The sequence below is a fragment of the Sinocyclocheilus anshuiensis genome, unplaced genomic scaffold (assembly GCF_001515605.1).
Source record: "Sinocyclocheilus anshuiensis isolate Anshui unplaced genomic scaffold, SAMN03320099.WGS_v1.1 scaffold813, whole genome shotgun sequence".
In the NCBI taxonomy this organism is placed as follows: domain Eukaryota; kingdom Metazoa; phylum Chordata; class Actinopteri; order Cypriniformes; family Cyprinidae; genus Sinocyclocheilus; species Sinocyclocheilus anshuiensis.
In genome coordinates, this window is record NW_015540942.1 from 770,450 (window position 1) to 791,356 (window position 20,907).

Genomic DNA, 20,907 nt, shown 5'->3' on the forward strand with positions numbered 1-20,907 from the left:
ATTGGTGGAGAAAGGAGGAAGGAGAAAGTACAAAGGTAGACAATCCCAGATGGTCATTCTTGGCACAGCCCAAACAGAGGCTTTCTGGCTATGAAAAATAATTTCTCTCAATCACACTCCCACATAAAACCTTCTGAAGGACTTAATTCTCCTCTCCAGTATTTTCTGATTTGTCATGGTTACACCATCGTACTGTGCCATTGTCGACCAGACAAAGCTCTACACACTTCACATTATTAGACTGAGGGACATGAAACATGAAGTGTCCCATAGTGCTTTGCAGGCTACCCTTACGAAAAAGAAGTTTATTCAAGTGTGCTATTAGTATACTTCTTTTAAACTAAAAATAGGAAAGTATACTTTTAGTCTACTTTTTATGTACTTCTCAGAAATGGGCTTTATGTACTTCTCAGAAATATACTTAAAATGACATTTAAGTATACTTGACTTATACTTAGAAAAAGTCTAAATATATTTGAGCTATAATTGTGCTCCTAGAATCCGTGTTTTCATTGTTATACTGTAGGGGGCGCTAGTACACATCTTCTGAACAGAATTTCCAAAAAACACAAGTGAAGAAGAAACCGATGATGCTTCCACATGTATTCTAACACGATCATCAGACGTAAAACAGCATCAAAACTGTGTAACGTTATGGAATAAAATGTCGACCAATGAAGAGGTAATACTGACGAAAATTCCAAAACTAAAAAGTGCACTTTAAATACCCGGATGATGCACTTAAATAACCGAAAAAATGAAGTGTGGAATGTTGGACACATCATGCACTCAATTGTCACAGTTTTAATTACGTACTGAAGGGGGAGGGGCTATGAGTCTCCGATTATGAATGACAAAATAACATTATATAATTCATACACTACATCGTTGAGTACATAGTGTATGAGTGCATAGTGTATAGTGCGTCATTTGGGACGCAGCTTTTGTCTGTTCCTTTTAGCATGTATCCAGGGCAACCTCCACTGGCACTGAATATCACCACCTGTGAGCAGAGACACACACAGACTGAACAAACACAGAGCATATCGCTATTCATAAATGTGCGTTAATCATTCATAGTCGATTTATTCATCTTATCATGATAAGATATTTGCTTCCAGTTAAATCCCTTGTTAGCAAACAAAAGTAGTTCAGTAGTTAATGTTTACTAATATGGTCCAGGGCTATGGTACAGATTTCCTGGTACAAGTAATCCATTTACATAATTTATATTTCTTAAATATTGTTATTATGTAACAGCTCAGTGATCCTGAGAGTAATGTTTAAATTATTGCTCAAAAAATAGCTTTATGGCAGACACAAATTACTGCTGTTTACTGTGGTCAAAATGATGTCACTGACACACATCCCTGGCCACATTCAAAACAGGATGAAATTAAAATAATGAATGCTTTGCATGCCTCACATCCACCTCTCAGGGCATATAGATCAGTTTGCTGCTTCATAATGCCTCTAAATTAACCAAACTAAAAGTGGTTATCAACAATCAGTACATATTTGCAAATCAACAAAGACCTGCACTCGAGAATGTGCATTTCATTTCTTCTAGGATAGCAATAGTTATTACACGAAAGGCCACAGGGGGGATCCAACATTCAATTTCCTTGATTGCAGTAAAAGCTCAGAAGCTATAGGCAATATATTGTTATTTTGACATCATTGGGAAATAATAATAATAATACAACCTTTGGAGGAAGAAAAAAAGTTTAAGCAATTTTCCATCAACAAACATCAAGTGTAATGTCAAAAACAAGCTGATCAAAAACAAAATATAAAAGATATTTTACAAAAGATCAAGCAGCACAATTTTCAACATTGATGATAATAAGAACTCTTTTATGAGCACCAAATCAGCATATTAGAATGATTTCTGAAGGATCATGTGAAAATGTAGCTACAAATTTAGCTTTGGCATCACTGGAATAAATTATATTTGAATATATATTAGACAAGTTATTTAAAAAAAAATCTCTCAATATTTCTGTCCTTATTGTATTTTTTTTAATCAGATAAATGCAGCCCTGGCAAGAATAAGGTCAGTAACATTTTTATAATCAAAAGCAATTATATCAAAATGTTACTGACCTCAACCTTTGAACGGTAAAATATAATATAGTATATAAAGGATCTCTGTTAATTGCCAGTATTTTTGGTTGAAGATGCCTGCTAACTTATGGTTGATCATATTCAACACAGCTCCTCCAAGGACACAAACAGTAATAACAAAACCTGATTTCTGCTTTCAGTTAGGCTGTGGAAACTGTAGAAGTTAAAATCAATGGTGTGTATTTGAAGACATAAAACACAGGGAACACGCTACATAAACAATTATTTTAGAGCATAAAGCGTGGCTAATGGACCAGAGAGCAATGGAAAAGATAATGAATTGAGAATGGAAAAAAATCCCCTCTTGATTATCAACAGCGTGTTGCGCAGTGGCCTCAGCATGGGGTTCGACAGCAGACTGGATGGAGAAGTTCTGCCTTTCATCCAAAGTGTTCTCTGAGGGTAGAGAGAAGATGAAACATGCCTAAGGGAGCCTGTGAGGCTGGGCTAATCTGGAGCATCAGTGAGGAAATTGAGGCCTGCTGATTACCATGCTGCTGCCTCTCTCTCATTATCTCCCTCCTCATTTAACAGCCCTCGGCCCTCAAAGCTCCTCAGTGTGAGACTGTTTCAACTGCAGGCTGTCAACACTCTGTTCTCACAGCCCTCACTTTTTATTATGCCAAGTGCACCTTCAGAAGCTCAAATAGAGATCCAGTGCTTCTGGATTACAAGTTTTGCTGTCCAGCAGCGATTGAGGAAGCCACTTGATCTTATGTTTTTCAACGGGTAAAAGTGCGAATCTGACACATTATGTATTACGATGTCAGGTCAGTGAAGTGTCTACAAATGACTTTTTAGACTCTGACCAGGAGGTGGCAGTAATGAACTGGTATTTCCTCACTTGGATGCGTCCGTTGTGGATTTCTTTTATGAAAGGGAGGGCCAAGCACCAGACAAACCGTTAAGTTGACTTATGACCTTCATTATTGACTTTATTATTTTGCATGCTGCTCCTGCGATCCATCAGCAATGCTTGGCATCTGGCTTTGCTGCGTCTCCTGAAGTTGCCATGGCTGTATGGTACAAGACCACACAGGATTTACAGCTCTGACCCACATCTACCACAGTCCAGTGCCTCAGGCAGGCACAGATGCTCCAAGATGCCCATCCAGAACGCACGCCAAAAGCTCGGGGAGAGATAGAGGAAAAGAGAGAAAACGAGAGGATGAAAGGGGTGGGAGTATGTGTGCTGGCCGTGACAAACAGGTGGTACCTTGGCTGTCAGGTAGTAGTGCCGTGTCTCCAGTCTGTTTAGTTTGGACAGCAGCCAGTTTAAATTCTCTTTTAGTGAGGCATCCAACTACGAGGTACATAAAAACAGGAAGAACAAAATGCCTGTCATAGTCTGCATATCATGAAAACCAGCAAGAGCAAGTTGGCCGAAATCTGAGCAAACTCATCTACACCATTCCCTTATTAACCTTAATAGGATACAGTAATTCCATTTCTTTAACCAGCTAAAACTTCACACTTCACAAATCACAGCCTGCACTGACCCAGCCCAGTAAGGGATCAATAGCTAATTCACTTCAAGTCTTTGGAAATGTTTAATCTATAGCCAACTATAAATCAAACCTGACCGAGAGACATCACATTTATAAAGTGGCTGAGTGCTTTTCATCATGAATGGCATTGTGTTAATGTAATAGATCATATTGAGCTATGATGTGAATGAGTGGTATCATCAGCTCTGAATGTTTGTGACATTTCTTAGGTTTAGAAACGGAGTCTTCGTGACAGCATAACCAACACAAACAGACTGGTTGGCGGGGTGTTGTCAGGGTTGACTAAGCTCACAATCAGATTGGCTTGTGCCTGGTGGATGTGTTGTTTAATGCTGATATGGCTCATTCATTGTCAGTAAGATGAATATCCTCTTCACTGACGTATTATTTTTTTCTTTCCAGAAATGGGTAAGAAAGAAAAAACATACAGAAACCCAGATTTATAACAGTACCACAGTAACAATTATATTTCCTTTCCAAACAGGGATCTATGTTTTTGTGCCAAGTAAGCAATTTCCAAGTCTTTCTCAGGGTGAATCTTCAATGTTGTTTCTCATTGGGTATAATCAATTACAACTGATTGATGGCTTGAGAGTTTTTAGCAGCTTTTATCCTACATCACAAAACTTGGCAAATATTTAATATATTCAATATATCCATCCTATGATGATGCTGTAGCTATATCACGGTGCGTAATGTCAGGAAAAAAATCATATTTACAGTCGTATTTACAGAGATGAATGGGAAACTAGATTTTGTTGAGTTGTAAAACGAGCTAAGTTGCATCTACAAAATACGATAGTGTTGTGCAATTATGAATTCAGTTTACAGCACCTTAATCAACTGAATAAAAACATAAAAAAGCAAAAACACACCCGATGCACATTCCTTATTTTTCATTTTGTAGTAGTAGACTTAAAAATTTTTGTTGTATTTTTTGTAGAAAAAGTACATTGCACAACATGTCAACTTTCCAGGTGGATGTGAATGCACCATCAAGTTGCGGTCACATTAGCGAAATTTCAGTGAAATTTCACAGACAAAAAGGATAATTGTATATTGACAATTGTGTAGCGATGTATAAAGCACAGGTCACACATACGTAACTTTCAAACCAAGCAGCTTTGTGTTGGTCAGCCTGTTGCAGAAATCTGCATTGGGAAATATTTTGCCCTTGCACGAAATTCCCGATCGCGTGGTTTCTATTGAAATGACTGGATGTCACCTGCGAAAATTCGCTGGACAACAGTAAATGTGTCTGCACATTCAGACTCATATAGCTCATATAATAACCAGCGATACTTTCATGTTTTTTATCACACCACAGACTCTCACTTTCTGTTTCATACAAATACAACTACTGGCATCTTGCGTCTTAGTTATCGACTGTAGTGAAAATGACCTCAGAGAATTTTAATATACTGTAATATTGCTGCAGTGTTCCTCTTGTTGTTTGGCTGATTGTTTTGTACATTGTCACAAACCACTTCTTTATAGTCTTGATCACATTGTTGGGGGTTATTTTGCAATGGTGACCAACCTAGTGTACATTATGCTTTACAAAATGGATTCATATATAATTTCAGAGATGTTTCTCAGAGTTGGACTCAAGCCCAAAATACAGCATTATCAAAGCAATAGCACAATGAAGACTAATAAGAGAGCTTACTATGAATCAGTATCAGTCAAACCGCAACCCCATAAAATTTAGATGTGGGTGGCTGAGATAGCGGGTTTACATCTGTTTAGTGTATGAAGTCTTGCCCTCTTCTTTTTATCGAATCCTGCCTGAGGACATATAATTAGAATGCAATGCTTAGAAACTTTTATTATAATGAGCTGGAATGGCATGGTTCAATATGCACTTTATGAGAAATTCAGACCGTTTTTTTTTGTTTAGCTTTTTATTGGAGATTTCTAATTATCATAAAATCAGTATTTTGTTCAAGCCCCAAGTCTTTTATTTTTCTATTTTTCACCTCTTTGAGCATCTTCGTCTGAAAATCTAACAAATTATTTTTATGATCACACTGCACCTTATGAAGATCTAAACCCTAAATACTCAGGCTTTTTCCAACAAGAGAGAAAGCGGCAAACATGTAATTTTCTCTCAAGGAGATAAATACTTGCTTTTAGCATTCAGGGCCCCTCTCCCCCACTACACATGCCACAGAGGCTTTAATTTCCCCTGTAATGATAGGGAAAGGTGACGCACAAACAGTGAAGCTCCTGACAGAAGCGTTTGTGAGTTTGAGACTAATTGTCTATAGGTAAACACCTGCAGGAGCTCTTCAACACTGGTTAATCATACTAAGTGCCACTGAAACTGAGATAAAGAAGGACTGAGGTAATGTGACCTATAACAAAAACAAGCCAAATCATAGACTGACCTTCTGATGATGCTGTTGTTGAAGTATACAGTTTATATAAATGTAAATCATTTATAATAAATACTGAAATATTTATTTCAAATATGATCTTTATTATTTTGACTAATGTTAATGACAATAAGGTTGAAAGTAAAAAAAATAAATTAAAAAGTCCCATGTCATGTCTATTTTCTTCTTCGTTTTTTGTCTCTTGGAATTTTTGTGGCATGAAATTTTTCAAACATTTTGTTCGATTGATACTAAGGTACACCCAGCACAAACTACTGAACGAATTGAGTTCCCTGAAAGCATTATTTTCATTGCTGTAAAATTACATATAGTGTCTACCCTGACTAAATTATTTATAATTACTATTCATTTACATGTGTTGTACTGGAAGATATACAATGCTTAAATTAATTGTTATTTAATTATCATACCTGTATAGGCTCTCAACACACTCGTATCTCAAAATTCGTAACTATTTTACGTTGTGGCAAATTGATGCTGAATTCATATCTCATCCGTATGTTTTGTGCAGTCTGTTTACGCCCCACTGACGTTTAGGTTTAGGGATGGACCTTCATGCATACTTTTTTACTATGTTTTCATACAAATTAAATTGTGTGAATTCACCAACATTTCGCCCCAAAAGTGAAATTGTTGCATTTTCTCATTTGACTGGGTTGGGTTTTGTGTAGTTAGTTTAGAAAGTAAAATTTGAAAGTTTTATATAGAAATGTATATGACAATACACCAGTCAAAAAGATCGTTGTTAGTTATATACAGACCGCATCTTTTATATTTTTTTCATTGCTACTGCACCACTTCACTAAATAAAGTGCCACTGTATTTGCACAAATATTAGATCTGCTTCACAATTTAGAGGCTTTTAATGATTAAGATCATGATTTTCATTAAAGCCATTTATGTATTTGTATGAAGGTCCCTATCTTATCTCTGAGATTAAATAGCTGCTCTGCCCATACACCTGTATTTTAAGCAGTGAGCAGTTCTTATCTTTTGACCGCAAGACAAATTGGTGTTCTCTCCGAAGTGAAGAGAGAGCAGCCCTTCTGAAAGAATTAGTTTCTAATGCACATCTTCCAGCCATGACAAAATGTTTCCTTTGTACGGCACTCACATGCAGCGTTTTATGTTGCGATGACCACTGCGAGCTGCCAGTGGGATGAATTATGACTGCGTGCCTCTGACGGATGCCCGCACCGTGTTGTGATGCAGGTCTCTGGTGCGTGTGCAGACTGGGGATGACCGAGTGACTGTTCATCATCAGCGCAGACAGAAGTAACAGCCCTGCAGGCCTGCCCAGATCGCGGTCTCAATTTCTCTCTCTCTCTTCGCCACGACTCTGTTGCCATGATAATGAATACAAATCTATCATCCGACTGTGTACAATTGTGCCTGAGTGTGTTGCGCAAAATTGCAGAAGCTTTGTGTCAGAGCAGCACAGTCCAATCGCCTTTTCAAAAACTGTTTTTGTGTTTGCACAGTTTAAAGAGTGACCCGCTTTTTGTCCTCTCTTTCTCGCTCTCACTTGCGCTTTCATGTGGTGCTCAGTCACTATGAAACCATCTTATGAATGTTTATTGTTTTCTGGCTTTACTCTCACCACGTGCTAAGTTTAAATGATGGCTCCAATTTTAGACAGTATCTTGTTGTTGACATATGTTTCTAAATGGGGCTGCCGAGAGGATTTGCGTCTAGAATTCACAGGAGGCTCAAATTCCTTGAGCCCTGTACCTCCATTGCCCCTCTCAGCAGTTGAAACCCAGTCACAGCCCATAGAGTCTATAGACTGTGGGCTATCATTGTGTTGGGACTGTAGAACTCAGATTATATCTTTGTTCAGCAAAGTTCATAGACTTTGTGACGTTTCCTCTAAATTTAAACATTTTTATCACAATAAGCTCTGATGGTATTTATGTTCTCCCTATATTGTTTGTATGTGTTCAGCTGCTACTAACAAGTGGCACACCAAAAGAGTGCCTACTGACAGGAGTGCTTTTCGACGCTATCTGAGATATGGATGCATGTGATGACAAGACAAAGTGTTTCTGACCTCCCTTCACCTCTCTTCCAAGTGTCTAATGCTCACAGGATATGGCGGCATTGACCCGGGAAATCGAGCGGTGTGTGTTTGAAAGCAGAGCTAACACAGGACGTGGAGACTGCCAGAAAGAACTGAAATTATATAATAACAAGTGGCGTGTACACAACATGAAGATAGAGGACGATAATGAGTACTGTGTTTGGAAGATAAAATATGTTTATTTTAAATGTATGGGTGTGTCTCATTCTGTTCCCTCTATCATGAAGGAGAATACAGTTAACATGAATTTGGTCACTAGCAAGGGCCCAGGTCTACTAAACATTGATGATGAGGTTTTACATTATAGCGTAGCTGGTATTTATTGAAAACATTTTTGTATAGCACACATGCATGCTTGTTGTAAAAATGGCAGAGCCATTATGAAACCATTCTTTTAATTAAGCAGAAAAGATAATGTACAGTACATATATTATGGCATGGACAAATAATAAATTGCATAATATACATAAAAAACTAAGTAAAATAAGCAAATAAAAATAAATATTTCTTAACACTTTTTAAAACCATTTTAATACCTTTCACGCACATTAGGGATTCTATCACACAGATGTTGATTGGATTTTGAGATTTGGGCACCCAAAAATGAATGTGAGCTAGCAGTCAAAATGGGTAAAATAGATGTAATTTCATGCTGACTCTAAAAATGGCTGAGCACCTTGCTAGTGTACTGACTACTAAAGTAGAGAGCAGATTGAGACACTCAGAAGTGCTTACAGAAGATAATTAAGATTACAGGGAATACAAATTTTTATTTTTTATTTTGTAAAAGTTGCCTGAATAAGAATTAAAAATGGAGCATATAGAAATAAAAAGACTAAGGAAATGAAATATACATACTGCATTCTTGTTTGACAGAGTTATCTCTAAGCCAGACAAACACTATTTGCAATAAACAAACGAATGAATTTCAGAGGGAACAACAATACATAGACCCGTATAGTAAACTAAGTAGTGTAAGTTTCATATATTTCTGACTGGCAGAGAACAGTCTTTTGAGTGCAGTGGAGAGTTCTGCACTGCTGATTACAGTGGAGTCTTCAATCAGATCAGACCGCTGACTGCTCCAATCAGTCTCACTTACCCTGCCTTTGGACCAATCCGGCCAACCCAATTACTGTAGTCACACTCTAATTGGCTGCCGACCCCACTGGCCGGCACAAATGCACTGGGTCAAAGACTCACAGCTACATATCGTTATGTTCTGATGTTACACAGCATGCTGCATAAACTTATTATTGTTTGGGTATAGGACCATTGTGGTGGTAATTGTTTGAAGACTGTGATTCTTGCTCATAGCTGTAGTTCTCTAATGGCTTGCTGCTTGGAGGTAAAGTGAAGCTCTTGTTCACAGAGTGGGAACAGCTCTGTCACAGAACCCCAAAACATATGGGTTCATTCATTAATGACTGTGCTCTCTTTGCGCACAAGGAACCTAATAATAGCACAAAGTTCCTCAAGAGCTCCTTTAGTCTCAATTCAAAGCCTCAAAGTCTTTTGAGGAGTTCAGTACACTTGTATATCCTCTGTAGAGTCATGACAGTTTTCCTGGTGATCCACCTCTTAGATTCGCCCAGACCATTTTTAGCTACATGCACACTGTGCCTGAGGAAGAACACTGTGCTGTGAGTAATGTTGACTCTGTCTTTGTCTGCGCGGGTCACATTGGTCAGTGAGCCGGTTTGCTGGCTCTAGGGTTTTCCTTTCACTCTGTGGTTTCCAGACCACTGGCACCATGAATATACAAGTCGTTTTTTAAAAGAAGACATGGTATGTAGTATTCAAAGATTTTTTAACGGGATAGTTCAGCCAAAAATAACAACTCTGTCATGTTTTTCACCCTCATGTTATTCCAAACCTGGATGACTTTCTTTGAGAGAAGATATTTTGAATAATATGGAATAATATCTTCTTTGTGTTCCATATAAGTTTGGAACAACATGAGGATGAGTGGATGATTAGTAAATTAACTCACGCAACCTGCAGTAAAAGACAACAACCGATTCCCAATTATCATTTCACATCCTGTTTATTGACCTTCTATGATGTGCATGTGTTGAGTGACACGTCTAATAATGAACAAGATTAACAGTCCTTATTTTCACAACCCATAGTTTTCATTTTAGTGCAGGAGGGGCCATAGTTCTCATTCATTGTCCGGCGAGTCGAAGAGATAAAACCCACCGACAGCAATGAATGTGAATCAGGCCCCAGAGCTGTGACAGTAGATGCAGAATACAGTCTCTCGCTTGACTGATCAGCTGGGACAGCTTCAGAGACACTACAGCAGCCATCTTGGCCAGCTCAGCAACAAAATGGACTCACACATGTAGTCGCTGGCATTCTGAAGGTCCGTGTGGTCAGAGTACATTCGAGAGGCAGGGTACACTCAACACTCGATGGTTTCTCTCACTTGCAAACTCACCGACAGCGTTGAATGTTCACTGTGACTCGCCAGACACTGACACACACTTCAGATACTGCTGGAATAGTGTGGTTTTGGACATGCACACCAAAATCTGACATAAACACATTTATGTATATAAACATGATATTGTTAACATTCCCACCCCAGCTAGTTTTCATTATGTTAACCACATTATTATCAATAAATCAATGATCCATGCCATAGAGCAAAAATCTATATTGCAGACACATACAGTATATAAAAGAACAAATTATGTATAAAATATATTTTACACAACTGTATTGATACAAATGTATTCAATATGTTTTAGTTAAATACATTTGCATTTTTAAATATTTTTAAGCTAAATGCTAAATGTACATTTTTAAAAATATATTGTATCCAATATTTTCATTATTTTAACCACATTAATGCACATCAACAAATCAACCATCCATCCCATACAGCAAAATTTGCAGATACACAAAATATATATTTGCAGATACACAATCGTATGTCTAGAGTCTCAGTACACAAATGTAAATATATGTATACATATGCATACATAAATACATACATACATATATATATATATATATATATATATATACATATATATGTATATAGGATAATATTTTCAGTATGCTAACCGTATTAATGCACATAAATCAACAATATTGCCCCTGGAAGTGCATCTTGCAAAATAAATGGCATCTGAAGGTTTAAACAAAAACAGCCATGTTGTTTCCAGCCTATATTTAGCATATTTTAAATATTCTTAGGCCATACGGGACTGTGCACTCACTCTCTGAGGGGAAGTTTTGTGTGAGAACTGGGGACTGTGGAGATCTGGTCATATGCACAGGCAAGCGGGCACAGTATAGCATGAGTTCTGTGGGGTCTATTATCTGATCATGGGGGGAAGGGAGCAAGAGCTGAGAGTAAGCGGGAACAGGGGGCTGCCGATTGGAGAGAAAGAGAAAAATGGAAGGGGGAAGGAGGAATCGAGGGACCGGGCAGAAGAGTGGAGGTGGTGAGTGCATGTCTGAGCAAGGGGGTGTTGATCGATTCCAGGCTCGGTTTTTCCAGACAGACTGAATGGCAAAGGTCAAAGGGTCTCATTTCCTATGAAAGAGGGGCTGTCTGAAACGCGCCTCGTCCGTTTGTCGATTCAGTGTGTTTGGAACGCACTCACGTACACGCATGCAAACAGACGGTGTGGCGTGTACGCAATTTCAAACATGAAAGCAAGTTTGAAAGGACTGTTGGAGTGAGTTATGCTTTACATAACAACTATTTGTCATCAAAAAACTGCAAAGAAATTGTTCTCAAGGCCCATATCTGTACAAAACGAGACCAGCTGCTGGCCTATGAGGTGAAGGTCGAACTTCTGACTATATGAGCAGGCAAAAGTAACAGGCCTGATGTATGTGTTTGTCCAGCCGTCGAAATGACGGCCATGTGAGATGCGGAAAAGTAGGGGGGAAGGGTCTGCAAGAAAAAATAAGGCTACCATGACAGCCCCCCCCCCGCCATCCCCCACTTGGGACTTGAACTCATGACCCTCTGGTGAATGAGTTCATAGGCGTCACAGCCAGTTTTGTGGATGAAGCAAGTTCGCTGGGAAACTTTTAAAACTGTATTTAGGGGGTTTAAACACATAACTGAGAAACTCTAGCATAGCTGACAAATGTATTAAAGCGTTTTTACAAGAATCCAGTCTTTTCCAACAATATAAAAGTCCTCTTAAAATAAAAAATGACATCAAGACATACAAAAAAGTCATAACACACAAAGACACTGACCTCACATTTCTTTTAAAGAAAAAAGTTAGCAGAAGTAGCACATTATGAAGTGCATATGAAGTTCACATGGTAGTCTGCATGTGCGTATCTGTGCAAAAGCTAATCTTTTATAGCACGTCCGAGCACTTGACATGCCATTATTGTGCCGGTCACTGCTGTTGGTTTAGTTTTGGGTGCAAGAGAATTATTGATGAAGATGTCTGCAGTAATGTGGATGGCCCTTCCCCCTTTCGTCTGGCCAACTGGGTGTATGTCTACCTGCTCCAGACTTAATCAATAGTTTAATCCAATTGCCATTCACTTCCATAGGGATTGATATCACCTCACATGCATACACAAACATACACACACACACACACACACACCATTAGGAGACCATTATGTCCAACATATAGTGACACACTCTCTATACTAATGTTTACAACCAACAATTAGTCAAAGTTAGCAGTTGAAAAAAAAAACATTTATGTTTCTTACAAAAGCAAAAATGTAAAAATACAAGCCCCGAACATTAACTAGCACCCTCAACTTGCATACAAACACATGCAAACACAACACTCATGCATGCCTTGGTGGATAACATCACATTAAAATGTCCTGCAGTGATGTCTGAACGCATAAGCAACACTTGTCACATTTGTCAAATCAAATTTGTATAACATTCTAATAGCATGACAATGCATTCTAATGGAAAAGTCCTCTCGCATGCACTCAAACAGTCACAGTAGAGCACAGGCTCTTCATTTAGGGAGGTGGCAGGGGTTCAAGAAGAAAAACACACTTACCACAGTGACTCTCTCAGATGCATACACCCAGTCTGGCTCCAGTCGATCTCTGCCCTCTCCATACGTCGAACTCGGCCGTTCCACCCCTGCATTCCTCCACCTCCCTTTTTCTCTCTTCTATTTTAAACTCTTCGTCCTCTCGCTACTCACCTTCCACCCTGACATCTCTTTGTGAATTCCATACCTCCTCTTTCTATTCTCACCCCTTCCGCCGGTCTCCTCGAGTTTTCTCGTCCCGGTCTCTCACTCTTCTTGAAGTCGTCCTCCAGCCGCTATTAACTTAACTGCATTTTATACTTACCCCATTTCCCTCTTTTTCTCTCTCATCACTCACTCTCTCTCTCCTTCACATTTAAACACATGCACACACATTCATCCTTTCCTCGCTGTGCACCAGACACTTAACCCTTGGAGTTCTGTGAGCCACTACCCTAAAAATAGTTTATGTAGCTTGGTGTCAGACAATCTCAATGTTTATTCAGTGTTGTGCTTTTCACATGTGTGTTTTGATTATTGTCACATATTATCCATATTTTAGGTTTAGACTAGTTTCTTCAGTAATTGGTCTTAAAAATGCTTATTAAAACTTATATTTAACCATTTCAGGTAAGTCTAATCTTTGTGAACTTGGGGAAAAAACAGCTTTGATACATATTTGTAGAGTTCCTTGGTTTATTAAAAAAAGGCCTTTTTTTTTTACTTTTAATAAACCACGCAACTGAACTTGGAAAATAGAAAAGAACAGCTTTTACATTTATTAGATTAAAACCTCTTTTTTTTTATTTTTTAACTTCATAACAAATATGATACTTTGTATAGTTACATTTTAATTTAATGTTAAGGCTCATACCCTAAATATTTCTTGAAAACACAAAAGATGTAACAGGCAGATAAAAGTACACAATATCTAAAATATATATAAATGCTTGTGAGTTAAGTGCTTATGATTTAACTGCTTTCAATATGTTTCAGTGTATTGTGCTAGAACCACACTAAAAAAAAAAGTGAAGTGACATGTGGCCAAGTATGGTGACCCATACTCAGAATTTGTGCTCTGCATTTAGCCCATCCAAGTGCACACACACAGACCCCCAGAGCCAATGCTGCGGTGCCCGGGGAGCAGTTGGGGGTTTGGTGTCTTGCTCAAGGGTCTCACCTCAGTCATGGTATTGAGGGTGGAAGAGAGTGCTGGTTATTCACTCCCCCCACCAACAATTCCTGCCACACCTGAGACTTGAACCTGCAACCTTTGAGTTACAAGTCCAACTCTCTAACCATTAGGCCACCATTAGGCCATGACTAAATGTACAAATACCTACAATCAGTAATGAGATTTCTGCTATAGTGTTCCATACAAAAAAATGTTCTACCTACAATAATTGTGAAGTTTTAAAAACTCAATTCATCTAAGGGTGGCACATGCATGAGACTTTGCCATCACATAGACACCTGAGCAATGTACATGTGGTATCAGGAAAAGAACTTTACAAAGTATTTTCTCCACAGACACACTACTTTAAGACGCTGCATTAACGGATCCAGTGTCTGATCGAGTCGACGTGCCTTTAACATTTTCCTCCCCCTCACGCTCTCCATATTCTCTCCCTTCATAGTGACATATTGATCAGACATAATGGGAGGGGGTGGAGGAGTCGTGGTCATTGGGGTCAGCGCCGTGGCTAGACTCCCTCACCCCTATGCATGACCCCCACCCCTCTCCCAACATGACCTCACTGACCCCAAGCTCCCCCTTTCCAAACTGACCACCGATCGGCCTCAGCCACCGTATCCGTCTGACATTGGCAGCTGAAGATGGATAGAGTGACAGTCAATAGTCAATACAGGACAGGTTGTGGAGGGTGGGGGAGGATCCATGTCGATCGAAGGGTGAACGAGGAGGGAGACTGTAGCAGTACAAGAGGCAGTTCACCTAAAAATGAAAAATTCTGCCATCGTTTACTCACCTTCATGTTGTTTCAAACATGTTTGACTTTCTTCCTTCTGTGGACCATAAAAGAAGATATTCTGAAAAATATCTTTGTGCACTCAAAAAATAGTTCAATGAACTTAATTAAATTAAGGAACATTTTTCCACATAATTAGTTTAGATTTGTACAACAAGACTAAAACAAGTTAATTAATACAAATAATGTTTTGTACCAAATTAATGTTCTACCTGTGTTAGATGATAACTAGCAATAGCATGTTAGCTATATTAGCAAGCAATAAGCAACTGATCTCATTACTGGCATATAGTACTTGCTACTATAGTACATACTACTTATCATATAGTTATTGCTAATTGAGTGAACATTGAGTGAACAACAAAATTCAAAAAACAATAGAAACTTGTAAATATCCATCATAACTGAGCATTAAACACTAACAAGTCTTCCTCTTTATTGAAAACATAAAATTACACTTCAATTTCAACAATTTCTCTTAACACAGTCCCATGCAAAACATGCTGAGAACTAAAGATGCCCATTTAATTGTCAACAAAAATTATTTATTTAACTTAAATTTGACAAATTTAAGTTGATTGTTACAAAATGTTCAAGAAGTTTATTGCTTCAGCTAATTTTAACAAAGCAAGCAAAAACCTTTATATATATATATTTAATTCCAATGGGGTCCACTGCTGTTTTAGTACAGAAGTCTTAAGAGGCCATGGATTATGATTATTTTTCTTTCTCGTTTTCTTGTGATCACGACTTAATTATCTCATGATCACGACATTACAAAAGTTGTTTTTTCGTTATCACGAGAACAAGATCACAAGAAAACAACTTGTCATGTCGTGATCATGAGATAATTAAGTCGTGATCACAAGAAAAATAATCATAATCATGGCCTCTTAAGACTTACGTAGTTTTAGACATTGTATGACCAAAAACATTCTTCAGAATATCTCCTTTTGTGTTTCTTAAAAACAAAGAAAGTCATAGTAAATGCTTACAGACGTTTCATTTTCCCCTGAACTATCCCTTTAAGATTCTATTAGCTATTTTAGTTTCATGGGGTTATGGGAAAATTGTGACAATGGAGCCCCAAGGATCTATGAAATATAAAGGTGAAACAAATAAAAAAATGAATGAGTTCCAGTTTCCCATCTCCCTCATCATTTAGGCAAGTAAAAAGGAAACAAGACAGCAGTGACACTACCTGAAAAACATGGTGGGCACAAAGAAAGTCATAGTAAATGCTATGAGTGAGTAAATGCTTACAGACGTTTCATTTTCCCCTGAACTATCCCTTTAAGATTCTATTAGCTATTTTAGTTTCATGGGGTTATGGGAAAATTGTGACAATGGAGCCCCAAGGATCTATGAAATATAAAGGTGAAACAAATAAAAAAATGAATGAGTTCCAGTTTCCCATCTCCCTCATCATTTAGGCAAGTAAAAAGGAAACAAGACAGCAGTGACACTACCTGAAAAACATGGTGGGCTTCCACTCCATTGCTTCCCACTGCCTAGTTATCTCAGATCAGTGAGCTTGAAGGCAATAAGACAGGCCAGGGACAGCACTTTAAAAGCACTGAGACGCAGAGGCGGTGTGTCTGAGCTGGGAGTGTCTTGCACACAGCGGTACACTGTTAGAAAAGCTCCTCCATTTAGCAATCAGCCAATGTCTGGGTCCCTGTGGACACCCTGATGGACAGACAGAGTGCTTCAGTACATTATGAGGTTCGAGGCACATCAGATACCGCTGCCGAGGCTAAAGCAACATCCTCCTACCGGCTGAAAATCTTTAGTGATTGGATAAGAGTGGTGTGATAATGCTAAGCGACCATTTCAATATACAACAGTAAGAGTCATTTATAACAGTAGAGAAGTTAAAAGGGGATCATTAGGATTTCAGATGGTTCAGCCTTTGCCTGAAGCAAGCCATAGGTCTTCCCTCATTAATATACGTCTCGAGTGACATGCAATATTTCTGTTAGGCAGTTTGTAAATGCACCCTAATGACATTATTATTTCAACATTGACTGTAGCGGGGTTAAGTTACACACAGATAAGCCCCTGCAGTCTGCCACTATTACGTTATTAGAAATGTCTTCGAATGGGCTCCTACACTTTCATTAGTGCATCTTAAGTGCTTTTCATCATTAAGTGCGTACTATCCTTTACTTTCATTATTTGGCCTTTTACTGAGAATATGATCTGGTATAGCTTGACATGAACGGGTCAGCACAGCGTTCACATGCTTTATTGCAGAAGAACCGCACGATCAGAATGAACAATCCTCTCAAGGAGCTGAGATACCAATCAGAAAAAAAGAGCCGAATGCAGCTCCGTCAGCCAGCAAATCAATACCAACCATCTTAAAAAGGACAGCATGGGGGAGCGAGCGAAAGACTAATGGAGGAAGACAAGCCAGAGAGTGGAAGAGTAAAGAGATTAATGTAAAAAAGGATTTCCTCTGAAAATGAATCAGTCGGCCAGTGAAATAGAAGGTCAAAGGTAATGGGATTAATGGACATAATTAACTCAACTCTATTTTAAATGAACTCTTTTTGAAAGGCAGCAAAAATATCATTGGTTATTTACCAAGAAACAGTGCTCACCAAGGCATTTATTTCACCATAAATAATGTATAAAACACTGTAAAAACAGGAATTTTGTGAAATAATATTACAATTCAAAAGAGCTATTTTATTCAAACATAAATTTAAAATGTGATTTATTTCTGTGATGCAAAGCTGAATTTTCAGCATCATTACTCCAGTGTCACTTGATCCTTCAGAAATTATTGTAATATGCTGATTTGCTGTTCAAGACACATTTCTTAATATCAATGTTGAAAACAGTTGTGCTTAATATTTTTGTGAAACTGTGAATAATTTCTTCAGGATTCTTTGATAAATAGAAAGTTCAGAAGAAAAGCATTTATTTGAAAAATTAATTTTTAAAAATTTTAATTTTATTAATATTATTACATATTTGTGTGATGCATTGCCCCATTATTTTAAATGACAAAAAAAAAACTTGTTTTTCTATCTCACAGATTGAGAATTATTGTATAAAAATTGTAGTATTAAGTTTGTATAAAAGTTATATTTTTGATCAGTTTATGTAGTGCTATTCTGTCGCATAAAACAAGGTCAGCATACACTGCAGTTGATTTAATGTATTTGCAGTCAACCAATCACACTTACTTGCACAATTTTTTGTAGTAAAAATGACAAGTCTACATTATATTGCTTACTTCCATAAACATAATATAATAATGATTCCCGTTAATGTGTCCTTTACTTTTCATTTCTTATCAACAGCTGATTCTAGCAAGCATGTTTCTTCAGGGTCATCTTTATGTGAGATACAGCATTAAAGCTAACACATTGATCAAGAAGTCTGTGCTTTGTTTATTGTGTTGCTCTCTATTCCTTTAACAGGTGTGTCCATGGCTTTTTGTATACCATCTAATTCATCGCTCTCATCTTCCATCACCACGGCTTTCCATGATTCCTGATGCAGCCTTTCATTCCTTCCTGTTATCTGGGGTGACGGTGTGACTGTTGCCACCAAAGCAGGTGGAAGATGTTTGAACTCCTCCTCATTTATATCAAAATCCATTATTTTATGATCAAGCACCCACCAGCGTCCCGTAAAGCCCACATCCAGCACACGCTTTGGCAGTTCTGCCCAGGGCACAGAGATCGCCGAGCAACGCGCCTCATACAGGCTGGACTCGGAGTCGTACTCTGTGTAATAAGTCAAAGATGCAATGCCCAGACTGGCATAGCGCAGCCTGCCCTCGTTTCGCAGTTTCACAAGGGTCTGGACGAGTCCATCTGAGGTGCCACTGCGTATCCATGGAGACAGCAGAGCCAGACGGTTGGAGGTTTCTAGCAGGCTGGTCTCGAAGGAGGCATCATCAGGGTTGGTGTAATAGCAGGCGTACATTCCTCCCAGAAGCCCCAAGGAGACTGAGGCTTTAAGGGGTCGCTCCCGGGCCCCCAGCACTGCCTCACGACAAGCCTCCTTATAATCGCTTAAAAGACTACGGCACCATACACCTGAAAACAGTGAAGAAACAGCAGATTAACGTTCAGCTAATACAATTTTCGAATTACCACATATTGTATGAAAGATAATGCAATAAGAAAATACTAAAGCAATACTAAATGATATTTTAATGCCACTACAACAGATTTAGAAAACTAGTTAGCAACCTAATACAGCTGTATTTTCGTAGATAAAAAATGAACACGCCTGCACTCAATTGTGCACTCTGACGGACCTCCTAATTGTAATACGAACAGTATCTTCATACTTATGTCAGAAGCAAAAACCATAACCGTGGCTTAGTCTTACCAGCGCGACTGTTTATCAGTCTTTGCCACCTTGTGCCCTTGGTTGTCTCTGTAGCAGCTGTGGAGCACCATCTCTTCAGCAGCCACGAGGCGGCCATGTTAGCGAATGAACTCACGAAGTGTGACAGTTCACAGTTCACGGTGGATGTAGCACAGGAAGAGCTTTCAGCCGCCAGTTTCCAACACTGGCTCAACGTGGCAACGGAGGCTGGTGAAACTGATGAGCCAAAATGGCCAGAAGCACGGTACGTGTAATGTTATTGGCCCGGTGGGGAAACAAAATATTGTATTTTCGGATCCACCATGCATTCTTATGCATATGAGCCATGTCACTAAAACGGGAAAAGGAATTGCAAACAGATAATGTTTTTAAAGTTTTTATGTTAAACAAAAAAGAGAGGTCTAGAATTATTTGTCTCAAATATTTGGATCTGAATTTAGAATTTGACAAGCAAATATCCTTATGTGCTATGAATTTATTTCACAACACTTTTGACAATTTCATATACATGTATTAATAAATATGACTGTCGAATATATGAAAGATGACAGTCGAGAAATAGTTTTTTTTTTTTTTAGCAAAGCAGCCTAATTAAAACAACAAAAATAATAATAGGTACGACACATACAAAAAAAACAGGTAAAAACATTCCAGTTTTAGTTCCGGCTTTGTTCCGGTCACGTGATTGTGCTTTGACTCACTGGAACCCTGCAGGTGACGTGGAATATGGGGACAAAAACGATAAATCCTGCGTATTAAGACGGTATCAAATCTATTCTAGCTACAGTCGAATCGGCTAATGATTTTTTAAGCCTCAGTTAATAAAAAGGCACTATTAAATACAATCCGGGCTGACGAAACAATTGTTTTTGTGCCTGCTTGCTCGAAGCAAGCTTGATTGTTAAAGTTGCCAGAAGGAGTCAGGATTGGTGTAAATTACCGAAGGATTACCTAGCAGCCAGGTGAGCGAATTAACTTAGTCTAAATCTGATTTTGGTGGTGACGGCTGTCGTACGATTATATTGTGTTTATTGTCTTCTTTCCGCGCGGATAGTATTCTTATGAGAACTCCCTAGGAATCCTGTAATCTCCAGTCATGGCTAGTCCACATGAATTAACGTTTCAGGGTAAGGTTTATGTGCTTATATGCACCATCTTGTTTGGTCTCTCTGTCTTTCTGCTTTAATCTTCATTCTGCACGTTTCCAGAGTTTGAGGAAGCCGCCGATCTGCTGTCTTCAAATCCTGGAGCCTCAACCCTCAGCATCTCCAGCCCCGGCGCAGCAGCCCCCTCAGATGTCAAAGTTGATCTGTCGGAAGATGAAGACGATCAGCAAGAGAGTTCAGAGGTGAGCTGCAAAACCAAACAGGCAAATAAGGTCACAAGTAGCTGCTTATTTCTTGTGCATCTTAGTTTAGAGGTCATAGTATAAGCCCCCCCCCCCCCCCCCCTTCCCAC

The 20,907-nt window shown here is 38.6% G+C and overlaps 2 protein-coding genes across 4 annotated transcripts in view; one reads left to right on the plus strand and one right to left on the minus strand.

Moving 5' to 3' along the window:
* Positions 1–18,085: 18,085 nt before the first annotated feature.
* Positions 18,086–19,752, minus strand: LOC107689699 (uncharacterized protein C19orf52-like). Its single transcript, XM_016487819.1, has 2 exons — positions 19,450–19,752; positions 18,086–19,151 (listed from the first exon to the last, which is right to left on the minus strand). The coding sequence occupies exons 1-2, from the start codon at positions 19,544–19,546 to the stop codon at positions 18,478–18,480; spliced, it is 771 nt and encodes a 256-aa protein (XP_016343305.1). The 5' UTR covers positions 19,547–19,752; the 3' UTR covers positions 18,086–18,477.
* Positions 19,753–20,113: 361 nt separating this feature from the next.
* Positions 20,114–20,907, plus strand: part of LOC107689625 (protein YIPF1-like) — a 5,223-nt gene continuing 4,429 nt past the window's right edge. For 2 of the 3 annotated variants that reach the window (XM_016487698.1, XM_016487701.1), the window contains exons 1-3: positions 20,114–20,411; positions 20,504–20,576; positions 20,658–20,797. In XM_016487698.1, the coding sequence (XP_016343184.1) occupies positions 20,546–20,576; positions 20,658–20,797 (171 nt within the window). In that variant the 5' untranslated portion in view covers positions 20,114–20,411; positions 20,504–20,545. Of the gene's footprint in view, positions 20,412–20,499; positions 20,577–20,657; positions 20,798–20,907 lie in introns of all 3 variants that reach the window. The other variant, XM_016487699.1, reaches the window with a different exon arrangement.

Excerpts from the sequence above, each read along its gene's own strand:
- LOC107689699 (XM_016487819.1), bottom strand. The coding sequence starts at position 19,546 with ATGGCCGCCTCGTGGCTGCTGAAGAGATGGTGCTCCACAGCTGCTACA. Across the intron at positions 19,152-19,449 it reads ACTGATAAACAGTCGCGCTG|GTGTATGGTGCCGTAGTCTT; the intron begins GTAAGACTAAGC and ends CACTGTTTTCAG.